Source organism: Phaenicophaeus curvirostris, chromosome 1, assembly GCF_032191515.1.
Source record: "Phaenicophaeus curvirostris isolate KB17595 chromosome 1, BPBGC_Pcur_1.0, whole genome shotgun sequence".
NCBI classification, from domain to species: Eukaryota; Metazoa; Chordata; class Aves; order Cuculiformes; family Cuculidae; genus Phaenicophaeus; species Phaenicophaeus curvirostris.
The window spans coordinates 13,377,409-13,402,899 of record NC_091392.1 but is presented as its reverse complement, the minus strand read 5'-3'; the positions used below and the strand labels follow the sequence as shown (position 1 = coordinate 13,402,899).

Sequence of the window (25,491 nt, the reverse complement as noted above, 5' to 3'; positions counted from 1 at the left end):
TTACAAGGAGAATTTTAGTTAAACCACTTGGTTGGCAATGAGATTTTAAGTTTGGTCCGCCCCCGGAACTCCTAGGAGATGATTCAGTTGAAAGTTAAAGTCTGAAAATTAAAAACCAAAATATTTTTTCTTCAACAGATTTTCAGTGCTGAGAGTCAGTAACTTAGTCCAGGCTCACTGAAGTCTCCAGAGCGATTTCAGTTATACAGGCTAAGGATTAGACTACTGTTTTGCAGCAATCTCATGTTATCATCCAAAAACAAAAACTTTGTATTTCTATTTACATGTCCTGTGAGACATACTATTTGCCATTATTTTTATAAAGTGGATGATTTTTCTTGTATCCAAATTACTTGAAAGTTTGGGAGTTTTACTCAAAGTTTTACATCCTGTGATAAATTCTGCGTCACTGCCTATACTGAGTTCTTTTCATGAGTACCATAACAAATGGAGTTCTGGGACTTTAAAAAGTAATTACTGTTTTAGGTTGAACTGCGTGAAAGGCATCTCCAGAGTCACCTCTAATCATTCATCTTGCTGATAAAGCCACATACCTGTTCTTTGCATCGCACTGGTGAATACTGATTAGAGATGTCAAATTACATTTAAAAAAAAAAAGTTTGGAAAAAAATATCCATAGGTGAAGCTGCACAAAATGAAAGGAAGTCAGAAATATTTTCTAGGCATGCATTTGGATCTTATTTGCAAACAGCACCTTTAGGTAAAGCTCCTTTTTATCTTAAACTAAGAGCACATAAAATATGCATCAGGTATTGAAACTGGGAACAGTAACATTGTGCCTTTCCCCATTGTTGCTCTACAGCAAGACTCGATTCCGCTGGATCCAGGAGAGCAGCTCCCACAAGAGCGTGCCTCCTTTCGGCTTAGATGGTGTTTACATTTCAGAGCCTTGCCCCAATTACTGCAGTGGGCACGGGGACTGCGTCTCGGGGGTCTGCTTCTGTGACCTGGGCTACACAGGTAAGAGGAATCTTTTTAGATGGGATTACGGTAAGCACTGGCTGAGTTAAAGCTGTAAATCTAGCACCTTGTTTTTCCTCTCCAATATTGCAAAAAATATATGATGACATGAATTTCATGGGCTGCCAGTAAGAATCTTCGTTTTGTTAAATAAAATTCAGCACAGGCAAAACAGAGCAGCTGAAGGCAGATGACACTGGTGATATTTTTGGCAACCGCAATCTTTGAACATTGCCATGTATGTGAACGGGGAAAGGACTAGCAATAGAAGAGAAAACAAAATGAAACATTGTAGACTAAAAAGTCTTCTTAAAAGACTTTGGATCATCTTCAAAAGAATTGCTGCTGAATTGGAGTGCCCTGGCCATCAGATGGCATGGGACCAGGAGGGAACATATGTTCTGACAGGCCCTTCTGGGGAAAATTCTGCTCACTTGTGGTTTTGAGGGCTTTTTATGCTGGAACACAAAAACAAGTCCCAAACCTAATGAAAAAAAAGCCCAGCAATTGAAACAATCAGTTGCATGCTGCACTCTTTACTCAACTCTCTATACCAACAAAGCAATAAGCGTACATCTTTTGTTAGATTTAACATTAAATAAAAAGATAATATTTTTCTGTTTACATAAAATGACTTATCAACATAAAGCACAGTTGTTTTTCATGTAGTGAAATAAGCCATCTTAGAGTTTAGAGGAAGAGAGCTTATTCTGCCTAAAAAATTTACAAAGAGGCTTTTAAAAGGTACAATCCTGTTGTCAGGGTGTTTTTCTCAGAAAAGCCCAGTACTTTCTCATATGTGAATGCAACAGAACTGTCTGCCAATGTACTGTATCTGACCTCTACTCTGTTCAGCAGTTTCACCACAGCAGCTCCCATATATTTTTTTTTTTCCCCCTTGAAGCATCACATGGAACCTGCGTGTCTAATGTGCCTAACCACAGTGAGATGTTTGACAGATTTGAGAGGAAGCTAAGCCCTCTCTGGTACAAGATAACAGGAGGTCAGGTCGGGACAGGTTGTGGTGTGCTCAGTGATGGAAGATCTCTTTACTTCAACGGACCTGGCAAAAGGGAGGCGAGGACTGTTCCCCTGGACACCACAAATATCAGGTCAATCCTCAGTGCTGCTTCTTACAATTGTTTGTGTGTTCATACTGTCTCCTTTCCACTCTTACATATGTAGGTGTAAGAAGGTGTGAAGTTTTTCTGGCAATTGCAACCTGTACAAGGAATCTTAAAGGCAGGGAAATTAATTTTTTGTTCATTCTGCTGTACTATTTCCTTTTCTTGAAAGAGGAAACTTAGCTTAGAAACACTGGAAGAGCAGCATAAAGAAATACAAACTCTTTACCTTTCCCAGAGGATGATTTGCTTTATATTGTAGATAGATAGGAAGAAGATGGGGGTCTTCAGTCTGCAGAAAACCTAAGACTGCCCATAGATGGATAGAAAAACTCCTTTTCCCCTGAACTGCAAACAGGCCAAGGAGCTGTTGTTTACGTGCCAGATGTTGTGAAGTAGTCCACTTATCAGAACTGTAAAGAAGTGGAATGCAAATTGTCTCTGTGTAACCAAGAGACTAAGAGGCTCTCACCTCTCCCCTTGTTGCTACTGAATCCTGCTCTGCTGCTAGTAATTATCCTTTTTCTCTCAAATTGTCGAATTGGTTAATGCAATTAGGGTAAACAAAGGGCTGTTAATTCTAACCATTATTTAGCCTGGAGTTTCCTGCTGCTTTGTCCAGTCTCATGAGGGATCATGCGCCTGAAACCTTGCCCACCCTGAAACTATATCAGTTAGCTTAATAAAAGATACTTCTCCTGACAAATACTATTGCAGGAACGAGTAATGCCATGATTTGCTGCATTATTTAATTTGTGAGATCATTCAGCAAAGACTGACCACAAATTACTGTCTCTGTTCTCCAGCTCAGACAAGCAGTGCTCCTTATGGGTATACGGGAGCTGCTATGGGTTTTGGGACATACTTAGCTGCGCCCTGGCACTGAACAGCATAGAAACATCTGTTTTTCATCTGTCCCCTGTGTCTGTAGAATACCCTCTGACAAATATGTGAATTATTCAGATAATTATGTAAATTACTTAATAATTAAATTAATTAATTGTTTGACAAATACATTTTGGACAAGTACATGTTTGCACTAGAACTCTGGGTAGACCTGAGCACTTGACTTCTGTTCCACTGTCTTTTTAAATCTCATATTATTAATCCTATGAAGCATAAATTGGAAGTAACTATATCATGAAGAAGTCTATGTTCAAATGGTATTTTTGAGTTATTCCTTCTTTCCTACAGAAATCTTTTTATAAAAGAAAAGGATTTTCTTTAGCTTTAAGATTACTTTGAAACTACATTTAATGCCAGATATTCATATTTATGGATTTCCATTTTTATAGAGTTTGAAATGCCAAAAGAAGTTTTAATGCATTGAGCAATGCTCTTTCTTGACTTTTTTACATTTAATGCTATTTCCATTTTGCATGAGAATATCATCATCTTATGTCTCAAAACTGCCCCAAGAACATAAACAGCCAGAGGGACACCTGATGAGCATCCAAGAACCCTTCTTCTGAGCACACGCTCCCCATGTGAGATGCTTTCCTGCTGTGACTTATCATTTTGTCAAAAGAAAGCAGCACTGCTATTTTTGTAAGCATCACAGCGAGCAGCTTAACTTCCTTGAACAAGTCAAGTTTGATGCCACATCCCTGGGCTGTTTGCTAGAAGGAACAAAAGCACAGATCTCAAACACAAAGGGGACTAACATTGATTTTTTGGTTTCTTCAACCACACGTGTGCTCAATAGGATCTGCCTTATGCAGCTTGACCAGAGCACAGACTCCTTAGACTACAGCAATTACCCCACGCTGCTTCTATGCTCAAAGGAAGGAAACAACTGCTTCAGAAGGGCAATGCAACTCATCCTGAAATAGGGTTAGCTAAAGCCAGTGCTTTGTCTTCTGGAAGTATGTATTCTTGTCATTAATTATACGGCAATCTGGGTTGATTGTGTAAGATTTAGACATCCAGCCTTAAGATACCTCACTTAGAACAGGTGCAACTCACTTTAATGTTTGAGACCATCTGTAACATTAGCTGGGTCTTTTATCCTAGAAAGACAGACAAGTGAAGTTTGTGAGAGTGTGAAGGGTTAACTGAAAGACCCATACCCTAAAAGAAAATAATTCCTCAGCCAAGAATTTTTTTCCATTATTGGAGTTAAAATTATTGTCACTTGAAAGAGGAGATTAGAGGGAAGCACTTTTTCTCATTTTGGTATTACTTTTTGCATTCAGTAATGCTTTGCATAGAATTCGGTTATCTTATTAGGGGTCATCTTAGCCCCTGCACAGTTATCTTTTATTTGTGCATCATTTTTTTGTCTGGGGGCTTTTGGTGACTGAGGAAACAGCAGGAAAATACATGAAAGACATACCATTAGATATGTGGATTGAGAGTTGTGAATAGGGAGGCTGAAACTCTTGCAGTAGTTTTCTAAGCTTCTTATTTTTCAGGTTAATAGTGTTTTCCCAGACCCTTTAAGATCTTATTTCATTAGATCAGGCATGGAAGAGTAAAAAATTGAAAAATATTGCAAGACATTAAAGTTTTATTTTCATTCTGAATTCCTGCAAATCTACCTGTGCGTACTCTATACCATCTTCATTCTGTTACAGCTTTTTGAATGTAAAGCATAGACTTTCTGTAAGGAATGTAAAATTTTGTTCTTTTTTGTACAATATACAAAGACCCTTGCCCCCTTCATCTTTGTCTTCCCAGAGGACTGGGGTCCGTGGGGACTTAGTGCTCCTGGTTCGTTCTGCTCCAAAGGGGCTGAGATTTGCCAGCCCATGGTGTGCGTGGCGCTGCTCAGGGAATCAGCCTAACAGGGCACTGCCAAACTTGGGCACCATGCTAAGAGCATTTAAAACTAAAACTCCACTCCCTAAAGCCAATGAATTGTACACAAGTTCTCAATATTTTGCTTATACATGAAGTGCTATCATAAATTTAGCTTTGTTTGTCCTACTGTCTCCTTATTCCTTTGTATGATTCACTACACTTTTTTCACAGACATTAGGAGAATGTCCCATAGCACTCAGAGAGCTGTAAGTGTCAAAATTAATTTCACCCAGGCCATTTTTTGTCCTACGCTTCAGAACCACCCCCCGGAGTCTCACTATCCCTCCCCTTTTGCATGGCCCAGTGCACCAAAGGCACAGTTTCACCAGCTGTATTTCCATCCTCCTGACTGACAATACCTGGATGCATTTTGGTTAGTGATGAGCTACTGCATCCCATTTTAATGGCCTGTCCCTTATGACACTATTCACTATATGTGCAGTGAGAGCATTTGCACACAGTGCCTACCTGGCAGCTAGATAAAAATCACAGACTATATACATTTTATTCCAGGCAGTGACATCTGGCTTGTTAGCTGACTTGGCTCCTGTCTGCATTACAGACTCCATTGCTAATGACTGTGTAACCAGCCCAGAGAGCTGTTCTGGGTCAAACGTTTACAGATCAGATGGGCTGATTCACCCTTCTGCAGAAAAGGGGGTTTTTTTCCTGTTTTGTTTCTGCTTTTTACCGATCTTTACATTTGGCAAGCACAGAAGAGAGTTTCATCATAGAACTGTAAATCTTTTCACCTCTGAGACAGCTGTCTAGTGTTTTACTGCCGAGACAATGGAGCTGCAGGAAACAATAGGACCTACCTGGCTAAATAGTGTAATACTGTCAGCCTATCTGTTCTTGGACAGTCTATGGCATTATAGTACGAATTAGACTGATGGGTATATTCTGGCTTGTCTTGGTCCCTAGGTATGTACAAAACATCTCAGAGAAGAGATACCAATTTCAGTAACAGAACTGGAGTGTGTTTGGGTTTAGAACTGGAAGAGGATCATGACATTGTGTATGTAGCAGTGGGTGAGGGAAATTAGAATCTGTATTGTACTGGCTCTGGCTGTAGTCCTGCGGCTTGTCTGTGATTTTACTGATGTCACTACAAATTAGGACCAAATCACCTAATATGAAAAGAGTTATCTTTGTGGGGAATTGTTTGAGTGACAAATCAAGCTTTGTCTCTTCACAAAGAGACACAAATTCACCTCAAAACTTAGTATTTAAAATAAAGAAGTTATCTACAAACAGTAGAATTAAGGAAATGCAGGTTTCTTTGGATTTGTATTGTTTTTTTTCCCAAAAAACTTCTGGATGGCAATGATCCCATCTCTCCCTGTGTGCTCCACAAAGACACCCTGAGCACAAGGGACAAGCAATTGCTTCCCCAAAAGGAAAATTGGTATGTACTCCAATAAACAAAACACTACAGGCAGGCATCATCCTAAGTCAAAAAATGGCTAAGAAACAAGAAGGAAAATGGCATCACCAACTTTCAGCATGTAAAAGCTCAGCGAGGGGAGAAGTCCAGGTTCCTTGCTCTCTTCAGTCACTGTTTTGGGTGTGCAATGCAGACAATGAGTGAAGAGTGGGCAGATAAGGGGGCAGTAGCGTTCTCAGGGCTCTGTATATTAGTTGTGACCAGCTAAGACTCAAATGAATGTCAGAGGCAGGCAATGAAATTTGGTGATTGAGCAGCAGGACATTATTTAAAACAAATTGCTGTTTTATCTCTGATACCACAAAGTTGCAATGAAACATATCAGTTCAGCACAGGCACCAGGTCATGACTGTAGGTTGGAGGAAAAAAATAAAAATATTTTGGAGCACAAGAATGGAGTAATTATTAATTCAGATATAGTGAGATAAGAATATTCGAGGTTTAGCCAAAGATCCGTCACTAAAACAAGCAGGTCTGTCTCAAAGGGATGTTGCAGGTTTAGAAGGGTTGCAGAAAATGATTATGGGTAAAATCAAGGACATTGGAAACTTTCACACAGAGAGACAGGTGAAAAGGTTGCTGTGGTTTACCACAGAAAGAAGGAGGAGGAAGTAGGGAATTGATAAAAGCACTGACTACAGGGAAGGTTGCAGGGAAGGCAGACCAGGAACATTTTTTTGCCCCATCTCATGACACGAGAACAAGATGATGTTCAATGAAATGAAATAGTATAGGATCAAAATCAAAGGGTCTACTTCACAAAATGTCCCATCAGCTCTTTTCACTGAAAATTGTTTCCAGCAAGAATTTATGGACCAAAAAGGGAGTGGTGGTTTTGTCTGAGTATAATTTTATTAAAAATCTAATGTTGTGTTTTAAAGTTTAAACCAGTTTGCAGTTACAAGAGTTCAAAGTAAGATCTGATTTAAGGAGCACATTTGCCTCCTTTTGAGTTTTTGCATTTTTGTGTGAAAGAAGGACCCACTAAAATCTGCTGTTCAGTCCAAAAATACATTCATTAGGTGCAGGATCAATAAATTACATCACCTTCTTCTGGGTGTGCAGTCGTCCACAGTTTACCATGGCAATGCTTGATTTCACTGGGACTATTACTTGATCAATAAGCCTGGAATAATGGCCTAGCTGAAAATGCCACATTCGTTAAGAAAGGAGAGTTCCCTGACTGATCTAATGCTATCAGAAGATAACTACACTGATCTTCTACTCTGATTTCTTATACAGGCTAGTTCAATTTTATGTACAAATTGGAAGCAAGGCTACTGGTAACTCCTGCAACAGACCAAGAGCCAGGAATGAAGGTAAAGCCTCTTTTCCTTATAATAAGCTTTTTGTGTTTTGGGTCTTCTATAGTGCATTTGCCTTAACAAAATCAAAAAGATTAATTTATTTGTAACATAAATTGATTACTTCTTCAGTTTTCATAAATGGTGCTGAAACTATTTACTTTTGTTCCACATTTATATTTATTATTTCCACCAAACCTAATGGTGATCTATCAGTAGGAGTATCTTTGTTGGAGCTCTAGTGGTTTAAGATAACATTTACAAGAAGTGTAAAGGTTTTCTTAGACTACTCGATGGTGTAGGAAAACAGTTACATTTACAAGTACACAGAACTTCCTTCAGATTTGAAATAAAAGGAACAAAATGCAAGTTCAAGATAAAGTGACTAACTTCCATTTCTGACCCAAAGAAGAGTTGTGTGCCTGAAAACGTGTTCAGGTTTTCAACTGCACCAGTGGGTCTAGTAACAGTTTGCCTTCCAACCCAGTCTCACATATGATCTACCTGGAATGCAGAACTATAAAGCTAGAGCTGAAATACGTTTAGACTAAAGAAATCCATCTCTTCCAGCTGTGTCCCCTCTTATTTTACCCACATGATTTAGAGCTATTTGAGTGGGGGGCTTATATTTGCAGTTTGGAAGGATCAGCAGAGTTTTGGGAGCAGATTCCCCACATAAAGTAGCCTAGTTACATGAAGACAGACCACTGACATCTGGTAAATGAAATTAAATGAAAAAAAAAACCAACCAAAAAAACGCCTAATTTCCCTGTCAGTATAAATCATTTAACATCAGTGGACTGTTTTCTGACACGTGGCATTTACATTGATACTGACTCAGAATTGTCATCTTTCAGTGCAGAGTACACTGAGGATTTGATTCTCCTCATTGGCACCAGTGAGAAAATCCATTCTTTTTGAACATGCTAGAGCATAAGAGTTTTAAGAGATGAAATATACAGAAAAAATGCCTCTTCTCTATTTTATCCCCTGTGATGAGCTCATAAGTTACTTCATGATTCTGCTATGTCCTAATATTTGCCATACTGTGTGTAAGATATGAAGACTATTTTAAATTATCTAACTATTATGATACTTAACTTTTAAGGATGCTATGAGCTTGTATAGGTAGCGTGAGGATTGTAAACAACCCATATTGGGAGCCCAGCTATCAGAATTACAACTTAGTGTTCCACACAAACTGCAAGGATACCCAATATGAAATAAATAATGACTATATTAAGAAAGTTACATTATTCCTATGGTTTCTGTCATACAATCATTTTCAGAGGTTGTAAAAGATTTGATCCTTTGAGTTTAATGAAGACAGCTGGTGAGCACGTCACCAGCAGGACTTTGTCCACAAAATACTTCCTGGCTCAGGAGATGCCAAAAGGGTAGAGGAGGTGCCAAAAGGGTACAGGGGATGCCAAAAGTAGCATACACTGGACAGGGGTTGGCAGCTCCTGAGTTCAGACTCAAGAGTTGTCCTCCTTTGCTCTGTACAGTCAGGCTATCTGACTTTCTTAATTTTAAATACAGGGCTTGTTGTTCAATACACAAACGATAACGGGATCACCTGGCATTTGCTGCGAGAGCTGGACTTCATGTCGTACCTGGAACCCCAGGTTGTTTCAATAGACTTACCTCGAGATGCCAAAACCCCTGCCACTGCTTTCCGCTGGTGGCAGCCACAACATGGTAAGCAATGTCATTCAAAAAATTCATTAAGCAGCTTTACACAACACACTAGTCAATGCTTCTCAGTATGGACATGTTCTGCAGACCTCAGATGGCCAAAAATACAGTGAATAGTGTGAGTGCTCTAAGTGCATATTTAGGCTTTCCCCAGTCACACTGTAAACATGAACCTCTTTTTCAGCACCAAGTGGAATAGTGGGCTTAAGAGTAAAATCGTTTAAGAGCCAAGACATGAACCAAAGATGCTGAAAGATAACAAGAATGTAGAGGGAAAGAACATTAAACAGAAAAGCCTAAATAAGATTAGAAGATTTAGTCGAGTATAGAGTGATCTGGGATGCAAAATGGCTTACATGTTGTTATCTCACTTTTTGTCTGTTCTGGAAGAGAAGGCATGACTTGGCCTTAAATCTGCTTGCCTAGTGGCTCCCATTTCACCATTTCAATACCTCCACACTCCAAAACAGACTCACATCCCCCACCATTTCTGATGTCCCAGCACCCTGCTCCCCTGCCTTCTGCTGCACCCCGAAAGCCCACTCAGCCACTTCTCACACCCTCAGCTGAAAGTAAAACCCTGGTGCTGACTGATACCTACCAGCACTGTGAGAGCTCCCACCTTGCACGGGGACATGTTACAGCTATTAAAAGCTCCTGGTTAAGTGTCTTGCCTTTGTGCAAGGCAGCAGCTCCTGGATCCCTGTGGGAAATATAAAGTGGTATTCAGAAAAATGGCAAAGGATATTTTAACAGAAATTCCCTGGGGAGAAAAGCACACAGCTTACATTCAGGTAATTATGGTACACAGCTTCTTGGATATCATTTATCATTTTGATGGCTGTTTTTTATTCACACATTTTCTTACAATGCCTGTGCTGGAGCTAATTGTCCTCACTAGGCAAGAAAGTAGGTAAGACAAAAGGGATGTGTTTTACTTAAGAAACCAGTTCATCTGGGAAAAAAATCTGAGCTTCAGCTCGTGTACCACAGACCATCATTCTGCCATGATCACTTGCCCCAGTGAGTGGTGCAGTGTAAGACCTGCTGCTCCCTACCTGTGTCCTGCCCATGGCCACTTGCACTGGGTCACCTGGATGACATCTATCCCTGCTGAGAGCAGTCAATCTAAGACTACCTGGTGCTAGTCCTGTGGCACCCAGTAAGAGAGAGAGTTTATGAGTGGAGGTTGAAATACCGCCTTCCATACCAGTGCCCGTAGGTGACAACTACTTCTCATTACAGATATTAATTCCTTCATAGATTGTCCTCTGTCTGCCATAACTCAGTGCACAGTGGCCCTATCAGTCATGACCCACATTCCTGATAGAGGCAAAATAAAAGCTCTGGCACATCGCTGTGGGCTCACAATTTATTGTCAAGACTTTTCTTCTTCTCTATGAGGGCAGTAGTTATGCATTAAGATGACATTCGCAGCATGCCATTTAAAAGGTGAATCGAAATGAAGGGCTGGATAAATGGGCTGGAGATGATGGTGAACTGAGATACCTGTAGGCTGGAGAGCAAAAGAGATATCCAGGAAGGAGGAGGTGAAGAGCACTTCTATGAATATTGTCTATATCAAGAGGCTTAAGCATTTTCCTGTGTAGTATTCTAGCCCATGCAAAAGGTACTTTGGGAACTGGAGAGGCATTTCCAATTTAGCCATGGGGAATGGCAGGAAGGTTGTGACTCATAAAATTATGATCCCCAATCTAGAGTCTCAGCTAGTGTTTCATTCAGACACAGCATAGGCTGGCAAAGGCACTGAAGCCTGAGAAAAGAAGAGGCAAACACCTGGCAGTTACCTGAAATAGAAACTTACTCTACAGTCCAGGTTCATCCTTGAGCGATGTTTTAGCACTGCTCACTGAGTGAATACGGATATGGATGTAAAATATAACTACCAGGGACTCCACTAACCTACCTGTTCTGCTTTTTATAGGGAAGCATTCAGCTCAGTGGGCTTTGGATGACGTCCTTATAGGAATGAATGACAGCTCTCAGACTGGCTTCCAGGATAAATTTGATGGAACTGTGGATTTACAAGCAAGCTGGTACAGAATACAAGGAGGTCAAGTAGACATCGACTGCCTATCTATGGATACAGCCCTGATATTTAATGAGAACATTGGTATGTATCATCAAACATTACTACATATTTATAACTTAAGTATGGGTCAAGGTTTTACAAGATGGGAGCTAATCAGAAATTCAACTATATAGTAATCTGGAGGAAGGAGTAGGCTGAAAAAAAAAAGGTGAAAATACAAATAACAAATTTGAATGAAAGTACTGAAAACATAAGCATAAACTATACTTTGCCTTTTTTCTAATTTTTGTTCTTTTCTTAGGCAAACCTCGTTATGCCGAGACTTGGGATTTCCATGTATCATCCTCCACTTTCTTGCAGTTCGAGCTGAGCATGGGTTGCAGCAAGCCGTACAGCAATTCCCATAGCATTCACCTGCAGTATTCTTTAAACAATGGGAGAGACTGGCACCTGGTGACAGAGGAGTGTGTTCCTCCAACCATCGGCTGTCAGCACTACACTGAGAGCTCCATCTACACTTCAGAAAGATTCCAAAACTGGAAGAGAATTACGGTATACCTCCCACCTGCAACCAAGTGAGCACTGCTCTTCTGGCTGTTTAGCATGATATAGATTTGCTGATCTAATTCGAGCAAACATCCCCCAGCTTGGGAATTTTCTACATGTCTTTTAAATTATTAAATATGTGTTGTCACGCCATTGGAATTTTCAATTTCGCTTCGGAATATTTCATCAGATATAATGTGAACTGCAGAAACTCAAGAAAGTAACAGCTTTGGATGAGTGAATACTTTAAGTCTTACCCATAATCTATGGCAGCAAGAACAGGAATGCTAACCCAAGCTTTTCTAACATTTACCCAATAAGAAGCACAAGTTAGCGCCCTGACTCATCCTTACATATGGAAGTATTTTCTGTCACTGCATATAAGTTGTCATCCAACATTTAGACATGTTAGTCACGGCATTCTGCAAGTCAAAATGCATGTTAGTGGTTGTGCCACCTCCACCCTTTTGATCATGAGGACAGTCCTGCCTGCCTCATAGTGATATCACATTGTTGTAAATGGTCACGGCATATATGCTGGCATGTGTCTCTCTGAATAAAACCATGCTCTAGTTTAGAAATAACAGAGGATGATAACATTGCTTACCATCATTCTGAACAGTTCTGTAATTCTTCAAAGCACCCTACACATTATTTACCTCTGTAAATTTCACCACCCAGAAAATACAGTAATAAAAATGGACACACACTAAATGAACTAGCACTGGCATTCACATCTTGGTTTCTAATTCCACAGTTTACCCTGATCCTGCCAGTCTAAAGGCAATTCTCTGTGCATTGTTCCAGGATCAGCTCCAAAACACGTTTCCTGCCTGAACATATCAAAGATGATTTAACCCAGATTTAACCCTCTTGACAGATTTTTTTATCCAAACTGTTTTCCTCATCTGAGGATAACAAGACAGTTAGCAATTACAACAGTGTGTGTGCGTGTGCATGTGCATATATAGCCGTACATTGTTGTACATATATATACAAACATATGTAATCATTATTTTTACTTTACACAGAGTGTAAATTAACCTTCATTGCTTCTAGTTTACTGAAACAATTATATTGTTTTAACTCTGCTATCAACACATGGAGCTGTTGAATGCTAGTGTAGCTAATAGTTTCTGTTCAATCACTTTGCTGATCAGCAGGAGTCACAGCAACAATGATTTTTTCACCTTGGACACCTTCCTTTAGAGTCTGCTGGAATTGTGCCTATAAACTAACCTGAGAAATTGAAATTTTCACTTTCAACTATAATATTAATCTTTCCCAGATACAGAGATTATTCATATGCTTTTGTTCTCCTGAAGTCTACGGGATTTTCATTATTATCACAGAATCACAGATTATATAGCGCTTTGTGGAACAGAAATTCTGAAGCATGAAATGCATCCATTCTGATTTTTTTTATAGCTCTCCCAGAACACGGTTCAGATGGATTCAGTACAACTATGCTTCTGGTGTTGATTCTTGGGCTATTGATAATGTGGTCCTGGCTACAGGCTGCCCTTGGATGTGTTCAGGCCACGGCATCTGTGATGCAGGTCGTTGTGTGTAAGTAGCATCCTACTTAACCTGCTTCCTAGGAAGGATGTTGTGTTTTGTCTAGGCCAGGTGTATAATACCTTTTCCTCCCGCTTTGTTGCTAGGTGTGACAGAGGCTTTGGTGGTCCATACTGTGTCCCTGTCATTCCTCTGCCGTCTGTCCTGAAGGATGATTTCAATGGTAACTTACATCCAGACCTTTGGCCAGAGGTCTACGGTGCTGAGAGGGGAAACCTGAATGGTGACACCATCAAGTCTGGAACAGCTCTCATTTTTAAAGGGGTCAGAGATTACTTATATTGGAAAAAAAATTAATAAAATATAGTAGACTCGAAAACAGAAGGTAACTGGGGGGGGAGGAGGAGGGCGGGGGTCCCCCCCCATATGCTTATGTCAAAGTCTATAGGCTGGAATTCGATATTTTCATTTTTCCTGTCTTCTCCTGCCCTAAGTATGCACCATGTTTATCACTGTTGTTTTTTATGAACAAATTAGTTTCATCTGTTTGTTGGCCATTACTTTCATTTGTGGTGTAAATTCCTCCTTAACCAGCAAAAGAAAAGAATGAAGCACTGTGGCTGAGATTCTTGAGGCCAAGTGAGTGATTCAGATGTATGGTACACGTTACAGCATTACAGTCAATGAGGTCTGTGTCTTGAAATCCCCTGACAGGCTTTTGAGTATTTTGAATAATACTAATTGGTCAGCACTGTAGTCTGTGTAATCAGTGTTTATGTAGTCACTGTTTCACTTCGTTCTATCATTTTGAAGTTTTCTAGCTCTTTGGAGATATTTTGTTAATTACAGGTTAAGAAAAGGCCAGGAAATACCATATTTTTTTAGCTTCTCCATTCTTCAACAAAACACATAAAAAGAAAGACTTTTGTTCACATAAGCATACAAATTTAAAGCTCACACATGGATATTCATTTGACATTGTGAATTCAGGTGTTCAGTTTAATAGTATTTGGTGTAGAAATTAATTCTTTAGAAATATTTCTTTGCAAAACCTTTACTCCAGTTCACCCTCTTCAGATCATTTAAAGAAAAACTCCTAAGGTGTGAATTGTCTGAAACATGGATTGGTTATCCTGCAGGTTGTCCCTCTGCAGGAATGGGCTGGAGAAAGAGGGAAGCTCTGAGAAGTGGTTTGTCAGTTCTCTGTAGAGCAGAGTCTGGCTCTGGCCACAGGATCCACCCAACATTGAGCACATCTGTAGAGATAGGTAGGGTTTTAAGGGTCAGTATAAGGTTTCCTGTCTGCTTCATTTCCTTACTGCTCTAAGTCAAAAGGTTGCCTCAGAAGAGGATGTTTGTACAAAGCATTTTTTGACACACAGAAAGGAACTCCTAGAGCAGAGCCTTCCTCCATGAAAATTAGGGTGCTTGGCTACAATACAATTTGCCCCAAAAGGAGCTTACCAGCTTGGAGTCAATGTCTGAGTAAGTTAGTGCTTGCAGATCAGATCATATCCCAGTAGTTTAGAGCATAAAATTAATGACCTATACCTGTGTCTGTACCTGATCATGTAGCTGTGCCTGTAACTGATCATGTAGCTGTGCCTCTGGTGGTGACACACACACACATCTAGCCCTTTCCATGGCTACAGCTCACTTTGCCAAGGCTATTACTGTCCCCATTTTCTGCCTGGGAGAATGTGTGGGACATAGAACTACCTGCCACTAGGACTCAGTAGCAGACAACATGCAGACAGTAGTAAACTGCAGAGCATCTTCAATAACGTGAACCGAGATTCACACTATATTTTCTGTATTTGCAGGACGGACTGAGAATGCTTGTTTCAAGAGATCTAGATTGCACTAATACTGTGTACATCCAGTTTTCATTTAAATTTATTGCCAAAGGTAAGATCACTGTTGATTTCCTATCACTTCTTTAGCTTTACTTAGACCTAGTAGCATCACAGAATAGAATACGAATATACATTTTCAATTTCAGTGTATATGATCATCAGTTTATGGCAGATAACATGGGAAATTGTTAGAGATATTGCATCATCCCTACCTTGCTACTAACCTACACAGTCATCTGTGCAATAGGAGAGTAAACTGTGGTGAAATTAAAAACAGCACAGCCAGTACAGTCTAAGCAGAAAAGAAACAAAACGGCTCAGGATTTGTAGAGATTTTGCAGTATGTTGGCAAAAAAATAATTTACCTTTTTTTAAAGTCATAAAATTGTGCCTATAGTAGATTACCTAAGGGACCAGTAAGGAACTACAGTTTTTCATTTTCAAATTTCTGTCCACTTCACGAAAATCTCTTACCATTTGGCTTCCTAGTAGGCATCAGAGGGATGACTAACCCCCCCATAATTCTATTTAATTGTCTGTGAAGAATAGTCAGACTTCACAAGCCAAGTTTACAAGTTGGTATAACAAGCTTGGGACAATTTCTCTAGTATGAACACGTTTAAGCCAGTGGTTCAGCCATACGTTGCTCCAGGCTCCAGCCATTTTGCTTTGCAAAATAATTTTATCCAAGTCGGGAGTGACATGGTGGAGATCCGCTAATTTAATTGAGGGTATGAGTCACTCCCATACAATTTCAGAAGTTTTTCCCAGCATTGCTTGTAGAACTGGCACTTCCAGGCTGAGCTCTCAACATGCAAAAGCTCATCTCCCTTTGGTGGAAGGTGGAAGATGTTCTTAACTTCTTCAGGAAGCTCAGAACTCTGGGACTGGGTGCTAACTGACTCACCATTTACAAAGGACAGCATGAAAATAGTTCTGAACCACCTCTTTCTTTCAGTGTTTTCTTTTTCAATCATTTACCATTGTTTAAATACATTATGGAAAAGAGATAAAGCAGTAGCAGCCAAAAATGTGGTACGCCCCAAATGAAGAACATGCCCTAAATTTCATGTTTAGAAGCAAACTCTTTGTGAAGACTTCTTTTACAAAACTATGCCTTGCAAATATTTCTGTACATGACCCTTGCCAAAGTATTTTCTAAAAAAAATTAATAAAAATATCATTCTGAAAGGCAGGAATAGCCAAAGGGTCAATGCTGGATTTTCATACTTGATCCACAAGAGGTAAAGCAGTGAAAGTCCGTAAGAAACATTTTCTCATTCAATCTATATGACTTGCTAGCCCTAGGCCTGGACCCAGCACTTGGTTCTAATAAGCTCCCTAGTGTTGAATGCGAGTTAATATAGCTGTGCAGATCTCTCATCTGTAAGTGCTGAGCAGTGCGTTGTTTACTGTCAATGGCCACAGATAAGCTGAAATCAGCTCCTGACTGCAAATAACTTCTCCCTGCTCTCCTCCACATGAGGTGGCTGAAGAGAGACTCTGCACTGGAGAAGAGTGGAGCAGCAGAATGCTCATCAGGCTTCGGCAAATTTGGTTAATTTAAGAAGAGAACATAGGAGAAACTTGCACAGTAATGCACAGTGAGGCAGGGATGAAGAAATTGTCTCTTGGTCCTTTTCTGCTGCCAGTTCCTGCCCTTGGACTGAGTTTTTGGGGATGTGTCATCACTGTGCTACACTATGAAGGGAGTGGAGAGTGCAAATTTGTCTGAGTGAGAAGCCAGCTCAGAGACACAATCACTTAGACAGTAATGTTCCTAGTCAGCAAGTCAGGCACAGTCCAAACATATGCTGGACATTAAGCTTGTGCAGGGTAACCAGCATCGAGTGTGAGTGCTAGGCTCTAATCAGCATATGTTGATAGCTAGGGCTGTAAAGTGCCTTTATTAATTCTTCAAAGTTTTAAGTAAAAAAGGAGGAACTGGTAGTCAGAAAATGCAAAACTTACTCTGAGTTCTAACATTGATTTTTAGTCCCAGCTTAAAGCACAGAATTTTGCTTTGTTGTTGTTGTTTAAACATGATAATAAAGATCTTCACCGCTTTCCATCGCTTATGTGATTTATGGGCACTAATATGCTCGTATCTGCAGCCAGAATCATAGACTACAAATTTGTGAGGATAAGGACTGTGTCTTTATCTACAGATGGCAATGGTAACGTCTGGTACCTGGGAAAAACAAGCAAATAGACATTGAATTACTGAAAAATGTCTGTGAAGAAGGGGCTGATTTGTTCTAGCCTAAAAAATTATAACACTGAGATAGCTTCTCATCTAAGTAATAAACTGTGACTGTACATAATGAACAGCACTGAAAATTTAGCCCCTATTTCATGAGTATTTTGTAGGCATACAAGCAAGGGAAAGCACAGGAAAATGTATGTACAATACACATATAACATCTCAACAGCTTAAGTTGTTGTTGAAGGAAGACCATACTCTGTAACAGATGTCAGAGTAACCTAACTGTATTTACATTTGAAGAAGTGCTCTTGAGCTAGCGTTTTTTAAAACCTGATTACAATGAGTGTAAATGCATGTCCTCTCTTCTCCAGGTACACCCGAGAGGTCTCATTCCATCCTGCTGCAATATTCTGTCAACGGTGGCATCACTTGGCACCTGATTGATGAGTTTTACTTCACACAGACTACAGATGTTCTCTTTATTAACATTCCTCTGCCCTACACAGCCCAAAGCAATGTGACGCGGTTCAGGCTCTGGCAACCTTACAACAATGGTAAGGAAGAGACACCTATGGGACTCTAGGTCCACACTTGCACAGCTCAGCATCTGTAGGAGGCTAGAGTTTTTTAACTGAGCAGTAACAGAGACTTTTAAATCAAGTTTTCTTATATTTCAACTCCTTCAATTAAAATTATTGCAGGACTATGTTTACTGCTTTTATAAAGCTGCTGTGTGCTTTAAAGTGGAAGTACCTTAACCTAATACCACTTCACTGTGTGTAGAAGACTATCAGCTTTAGCCCTGGAGGGAATGGGAGATAAAGCAACGCTGACAAAGTTAACTTCACTCAGGTTCTTCTCATTATTTTTAATGGATCTGATTCTCATTTACACTGAGGCCCCATTAGAATGCTCCAATTATACAGAGGTGTCCCAAGTGTAAATGGGAACTGGGCCTACCTTGCTCGGAATTAACTAGGCATTAAAAACCCATTTAGAAAGAGTGTGTAGTAGGCAGTTAATCTTTTGATTAAATTGTCAAGGACTGTAGAAAACCGCAAGAGGAACACAGCTCATTCCTCCTGATTACAAAAGATGTGCCAGATGAAGAGAGCTTTCCTCTGCTCTCGGTTACTCTGAGCACATCTCCTAGCAGGAGCTGACATTAAGAGCTCTAAAGAATTCCAGTGATCACTTAGACATGATGATACAGAAACAATTTATTCCGTGCAGGCAATTGCCTAGTGCACCTCTAATAAAATAAGCAAATTCAAATCCGGTCCTAACATTTCAGTTCCAGTTCATTCTTCTGTTGGGTGCTGCCTAAAGCATTTAACTAAACTTTTCTTGCAGACATTATCCTTAAGCAGGAATTTTATTTAAAAGAGGCCTTTTAACTTTCTCTTATCAACACAAAGAGTTGAAAAAAAATAATTATATATAAGATCTGGCAATCTAATCCTTCCTCTCCAGTCTGAGAGCATGAATTTTCTGATGCATTTGAATTCATAATCCATTGGCAAGAAGCTCTTCCCAGACAAGCACAAGCTGCTGAGTGCAAGGAGGATGAAATCATCTTTTCTAGCTCCTTGGGCTCTACAGTAACTGTTCATTTAGATGATTCTTAATTAAAAAAGACACTGGTGCTAGAGTTTTGAAATAAATGTGATTTAAACAGAAGATAATTGTTCAAAACAAGTTTTTCACACTTGAATTTGCTGCTTTTTCTATAAATTTTAGAAGAACAAAAGTAAACTCCATAGGAACTATTTTAATGGAAAAAAAAAATCCATCTTCCATTTTCATGGAAAATGAAAATAGTGAAGCCACACTTTTAGCACCCTTTTCTCCATGTAATCTGTAAATACTAGCTATGGTTATGCTCTCTTACAATGGTAGTATTAGCTCTGAATAGAAATGTTCCCATTTTCTTTGTAGGCAAAAAAGAAGAAATCTGGATTATTGATGACTTTATTATTGATGGAAATAACCTAAAGAATCCTGTGATCCTTTTGGATACATTTGACTTTGGTCCCAAAGAGGACAACTGGTTTTTCTATCCTGGTGGAAACATTGGACTTTATTGCCCATATTCATCTAAAGGAGCTCCGTAAGCATCTCTCAGCAATGAATTAGGAAGAAGTAATTGTGTAATAAACTGAATCTCTACATACTTCTTTCTTTTGTTTACAGGGAAGAAGATTCAGCTATGGTATTTGTTTCAAATGAAGTTGGAGAACACTCCATTACCACAAGGGACCTCAGTGTAAATGAAAACACTATCATCCAATTTGAGGTACTTGTCCTTAGAAATTTATTTTGCCTTTTGTTTAGAGCTCTGTTCTTTCAGGTTTTGCTCTTTGGTGTATTTGCCTAGCTGTTATAATTACCGAGTAGAGAAGCCTTTCTAATTACCTTTGTAATTTCTGTGATATTACTTTTCTTAGTGTGGGTGTATCATGAAGCTTTTAATACACAGATAAGGGAAATTTCTGCCCTAAAGTTTTCTACTTACTTGCCTAAATTCCTACTTTGTTCATGCCTATGTACTTGCACTGATAGCTTTAAAGTCTGTGTCCTACAAGTTGGAGAGTCACGGACAGGCAAGTTGATGAGCAAAAGACAATGAGGGTCCAGATTGCCACTTCACAGCCTGCAGCTACAGATGGGACTAGCCATTTAGTCTAGTATGTATTAGTTTAGAGGGTTCATTATATTGTCATTAAGAAACTGTAAAAAAACCTTTCATGTAAATTGCCATGCCACAATTAGCAGGCTACTTTTAACAAGGTTGTAGTATCCTGTAGCATTAAACAGCAAATGATACTCAATTATAAACAATTTCTAAAATGATACTAGGGGTTTTCCAAGAAAACTGTGTTTAGCTGTACTCATGCACTCTTCAGTTTGTCATGCAACTAATTCATAAATTATTGAATGCAAACCATTTTCTGTTTTAAAATATAGATTACAGCCTGTAGAACAAAAATGTTTGAGGTCACTTAAAGATATTCATAAGACTTCAGAGCATTAACCTCATAAAACCTACTTGCTTGCTTCCATATATGATAATAACATTGTTTTCAGTTCACGTTTTTGAGGACATTAGTATAAATGAAGAAGTTATGCATAATGCAGTAGAGTTTCTCTCTGTGTCTCAAGAGGCAAAGACTATATTGAGTGAAGCATCTCTCTAAGTTTCCAGATGAGTAGACAACACTTTCAGTCAAATGTAGGTTGATGGGATTCATGTGCACTGAAGAGTGATGAAGGAAATTCGATGTAGGATACATTTTAAACATTCATGCACAATTCTAAATATTGCTGGGATTTAGAAATAAGTAGATTTTCATCACAGAGCAACATGCTTAAAAGACACATATTTTCCACTACAAGGATATGTAAAGAAACTCAAAATGTTATATAGTTTTTGTACAAGCTTTGTATTTCATGGGCAATGGGTTTTTATTTATTGTATGGTAAGTATAGTACATCTTATTTTATGAGACAGTCACCCTGTAAGGCAACTAATTCTTTTTCTTTTGTATAAGGAATTTGAAACTAAAATAACATCTTGATATCAGTATGAAAGAAAAGCAGACTCATTTACAGTGGTTAAATGCAGAAAATATATCTTAAGAGGTCTCAGAGCCTGTACTAAGTATCAGTTTATATTTTTTTCAGCAGTAGAACTGTTGTTTGTGTCAGTTTTCTGCCTTTACCACTGTTCTAAACATCAAGAATCTTCTAAGAACACCCTGAGAAGTTTGATACTGCCAAACTATGTTTTGATGTGACACTGAATCTAAGTCCAATCCAGCTATGTTACTCTTAACACTGTTTCCTAGGGCTTTGATGCTGTGTGTCAACAAATGGGCATGAAAGCTGAAGAACATATTGAAGGGACACAGCACACACCCTGTGCCATAAGCTTTTGAGGTTTTTTTTAAGTGTAACACAAAAGCAGACTGTAGTGCAGCTCAGCAATTTAACAAAATGTTTATGTTTGCACATTTTTTTGTTTTAATATTTCTGGTTTTAAAAATGCACATTATTTTCATGCTATAATTACTTCAGTACCTACTAGAGGATGACAAGACTTGATGCTTTGCTCCAGCAACATTATCAGCTCTCCTTTGGGATTTTGTCTAATTAATTTTATGGGTTTCTCTTAGTAGAAGTATTTGGGAATTTCATATTACATTCATGTCATGATAAGCGAGAGTGCAATACGGACACATAGGGCAATGTGCGAAAGCTCATGTTCACATGCATGTTCTGAATGCATCATCCCAGTTGTTAAATGAGCTCCCAAGTCACCATTTTCCTGGTATAAATAAAATGGGGGAGGCTGGCTACAATGAAGAGTGATAAGGAGTCCCACAGCCTGCCATATGTCGTCTTCTGCGTTTCATATCTTGGACCCCAGATCAACATTGGCTGCACCACTGATAGCTCCTCTGCTGACCCGGTAAAGCTGGAATTCTCACGAGATCTGGGGGCTACCTGGCACCTACTGCTCCCCTTGTGCTACAGCAGCAGCAGCCACCTCAGCTCCCTGTGCTCCACCGAGCATCACCCAAGCAGCACTTACTACGCAGGCACCACCCAGGGCTGGAGAAGGGAGGTCATTCACTTTGGAAAACTGCACCTCTGTGGGTAAGTGTCTAGCTCCTATTCCTGCCCAGCTGCTTGTTGCTTTGGGTTTTTTTCTGTTTTCCATCCAAAATGTTCTCCTAGCACAAGAGAGGACCATAAGAACTGCAGTACTAAAGCAAGCCAGATGACAGGTTTTTCTATGCTTCTTATCTTGAATGGCAATTAGTATTCAGGTGATTCCTAAAAATATGTTGTGCCTAATGCTAATGTAGAATAATCACAGCTAATTTGTGTTTATCCATATACCTAACATTTTCATTGAAGTGGGTTGCATAGGAAAATGGATGCAAAACTATTTTTAAAGCTCCTACAATGCTCTTTACTGCAGTGCATTAGGCATTTGAATTGGTCAAGGATGTACTTGCATGAAATTTGAGATGCGTTAGAAAATGCAGTGACGTGAGCTAGTATGAACTTGATTCCAGGAAATGGACTGATCTAAATATTTGAGGCCTCTTGTAGGATAAACTTCTTATATTCTAAGAAATAAACTGCTGCAGTCACTCAGGAACTTAAAATTTGTGGAACAAACCAGGTTGGATAATAACAGGTACGTAGCACAGAAAAGCAATATGTGCTAGCATGCATAGTAGTATGTAACTTTTAAAAGTATAAAGCAGTACTGTTTATTTTTGCAGGAAAACCTGGCTTCTAGCATCAACTCAGTTTATGTAGAAGACCACATCATAAAGGATTAAACTGTGGCATGTATTAATGAAAATGGGCTATTCAACTATGGGACAGAGTGTTTATGCAATTACTGCATGTAATGGGTCCTCCACTAAATAAGTGGCCCCATATATGCCTCTAAAAGTATGAAAAGACCTATATAAGAGACAAGAAGCAAGATTGGAAAGCTTAGGTGTTTAATAATTTAAGAAAATGTTTAGATTTTAAACTTGAATTTTCTAGTTTACAAAAGTTAACATTTCAAGCATGGAATACGTAACCACCTCTTGCAGCAGCTCATTTGTCCGGGTTTTGCCCAAAAGAATTATTTGACCATTCACCCTAATACCAATGCATCCCTCCAAATGAAAATTTTGAGTATGCAGACTCCTAACTCATTTAAATCTTCCAGGTATTTTGAATTAGTCCTCTGCTCTTGAGTGTTCCTGTCCATTTGCCTGCCTTCCCTCCTATTCCTTCCCCAACACACCAGGCCAGAAGCCAACTGCTGATAGCCAGAAGCACAGAGCAGCTTCCATGGAGTGCTGTGAAATTCTTGGGCCAGAGAGCTGAAGAGGCATTTTCTCCACTAGAATCCACTGGAATAACAGGAAAAAACTCCAAACCTGACTCCTTGTGTAATTCTAAAAAAACTCAGCCTTTGCATCCCGAAGTGACAAGTGATTATATTTAAATGAAGATGAAGACAATTATTTCCATTACATATGTTATTTTGGAAATTAATATATGTTCTCAGAAGACAGCTGTACCTAAGAATTAGTGTTCCTGTTACGTCCTGAAGGAAAAGCCCCGGGCCTGTTGAGCCGGTGAAGAAACCCCTACCAACTTCAGCAAGACCAGTATTTCACTCTCCACTTCAGACACAAGTCATGCTTCACACTCGCCAGGACACAGGACGCAGCCTGAGAGAGAGAGCCAACGTGCCTCAGGGGTGGAACAAATACAGCCTGCAGAGCAGAGATCTCCTCTGAAGAGGACCTTAGAATGCCTCCAGCCTTGCACTTGTGTCCTTCACTTCAGGGCGCACTAAAATCAATGTTTTTTACTTCCAGCAGGAAGTCTGGTTCTCGGATATCTTTCTTGAAACTCATAATAGTGCCCTCATCCATCAGCTATCCTTTATCACTGCAATCCCCTCATAAAAATTACTTTTTAGCAAATCAAGAGAAAAAAAAATCATCAGCTATCTGTACTATTGGTTCCCCTGCTGCATTTAGATATCTCTAACAAGATACATTAATCATGCAAGGCAATTAAGTGCTTTTCCCTTCTCACTCTTCTGGTTTCCTTCCTCCTTTAAAATGTTTTCCCAATTGGGAATAAAGTTAGTCTCTTAGTGTTTTTCCCCCATCTTGATTTGTTTTCCCTTCTTCCCCAGTCAGTTCCTCTTTATATGCAGCATTTATGCAAGTATCACTTAGGAGACAAATTAAAAATGACAGGAGAGCACCCAAAGGAGAATATAGTTTAAATTAACAACTTGCAAAATCAGTCTGGTTTAAGTAAGCCACCCAAAAGCGAGCTGAATACCTGGTGACATGGCAGATAATGTTTTCTCTCTGTGTAACTGAGGGTGAGATCCTACCATCCTAGCTCCATAGATGGTTTTTCTGGGGGCAGGGTGGCAACATGAAGCAGGATTTCACTCTCCTGGAGAGGGTGAAAGTAGTTCAGTCTATTCCAGAAACTGTATGCCAAAGTGGAAGGAAATACATCAGACCACAGCCATCTATCTTCCCCACAGATGATGGAGAGAAGAGTGGTTAGATTTCAATTCCCACTTTCAAGCCCCTCATTCAGTTTTGGTACTACAACTAATTATGTTACTTTTATTTCTGTCAGTACTTGGGTTGAATGTGAGCATAAAGACGCCCAAGGTACTGAAGAAATTGGATATAGCAGTCAATTTCTAGAATTAAGCTGTTTATCAAGCCAATTGCAACAGAAAGAATACTCTATATGCATAGTATGAGATATATATATATAAAATACTAAAAAAATAGACTATTAATTAAAGTAAGTATACATATGCCTTTTTCAGGTTGGCAAGGTTCAGGTGGTACCAAGGCTTTTACCCTGCTGGATCCCAGCCTGTGACTTGGGCCATTGACAACGTATACATTGGCCCACAATGTGACGAGATGTGCAACGGCCACGGCAGCTGTATCAACGGCACGAAGTGCATCTGTGACCCTGGGTACTCTGGGCCAACTTGCAAAATTAGTACCAAGAACTCTGACTTCCTTAAGGATGATTTTGAAGGTATCTTTTCTATTTTTTTTTTTTTTTTTGCTTGAGTTCTGCCTGACTGTTCTAGTGGAACTGCGGGCTCAAGGGATGAAACAACAAACTCTTCCTCACCTCTACAGCTTCTGAATGCAATTTGTGCTATAGGACAATTCCCATTAACCAATAGTTTAGATGTCATTTGCAAGCACAGTTTGTGAATGTTTGATGGCTGCTAGTTTGGAGTCTTGTTTGGAGTGTCAGTCTCTCTGTGAACTTGTTAATGCTGGAATACAAAATCTTCATCAAAATAGAATTTCCTGAAACTGCATGTAGAAAATAATTTTATAAGAAAATGATGGTTTGATGGTAGCTTAACTT

General features: G+C 39.4%; 2 protein-coding genes across 3 annotated transcripts in view; both read left to right on the top strand.

Moving 5' to 3' along the window:
- Positions 1 to 25,491, top strand: part of RELN (reelin) — a 296,961-nt gene that overhangs the window by 231,283 nt on the left and 40,187 nt on the right. For both annotated transcript variants that reach the window (XM_069881518.1, XM_069881596.1), the window contains exons 29-42: positions 824 to 981; positions 1,886 to 2,093; positions 7,597 to 7,673; positions 9,201 to 9,359; positions 11,302 to 11,490; positions 11,711 to 11,984; positions 13,384 to 13,524; positions 13,620 to 13,797; positions 15,297 to 15,381; positions 17,907 to 18,089; positions 19,474 to 19,645; positions 19,729 to 19,831; positions 21,965 to 22,194; positions 24,926 to 25,146. In XM_069881518.1, coding sequence (XP_069737619.1) covers positions 824 to 981; positions 1,886 to 2,093; positions 7,597 to 7,673; positions 9,201 to 9,359; positions 11,302 to 11,490; positions 11,711 to 11,984; positions 13,384 to 13,524; positions 13,620 to 13,797; positions 15,297 to 15,381; positions 17,907 to 18,089; positions 19,474 to 19,645; positions 19,729 to 19,831; positions 21,965 to 22,194; positions 24,926 to 25,146 — 2,378 coding nt within the window. The remainder of the gene's footprint in view (positions 1 to 823; positions 982 to 1,885; positions 2,094 to 7,596; positions 7,674 to 9,200; positions 9,360 to 11,301; positions 11,491 to 11,710; positions 11,985 to 13,383; positions 13,525 to 13,619; positions 13,798 to 15,296; positions 15,382 to 17,906; positions 18,090 to 19,473; positions 19,646 to 19,728; positions 19,832 to 21,964; positions 22,195 to 24,925; positions 25,147 to 25,491) is intronic.
- SLC26A5 (solute carrier family 26 member 5) overlaps positions 21,222 to 25,491 on the top strand; it is an 87,569-nt gene continuing 83,299 nt past the window's right edge. Inside the window, exon 1 of the mRNA XM_069880776.1 lies at positions 21,222 to 21,232. The gene's annotated coding sequence lies outside the window, so the exon portion shown is untranslated. The remainder of the gene's footprint in view (positions 21,233 to 25,491) is intronic.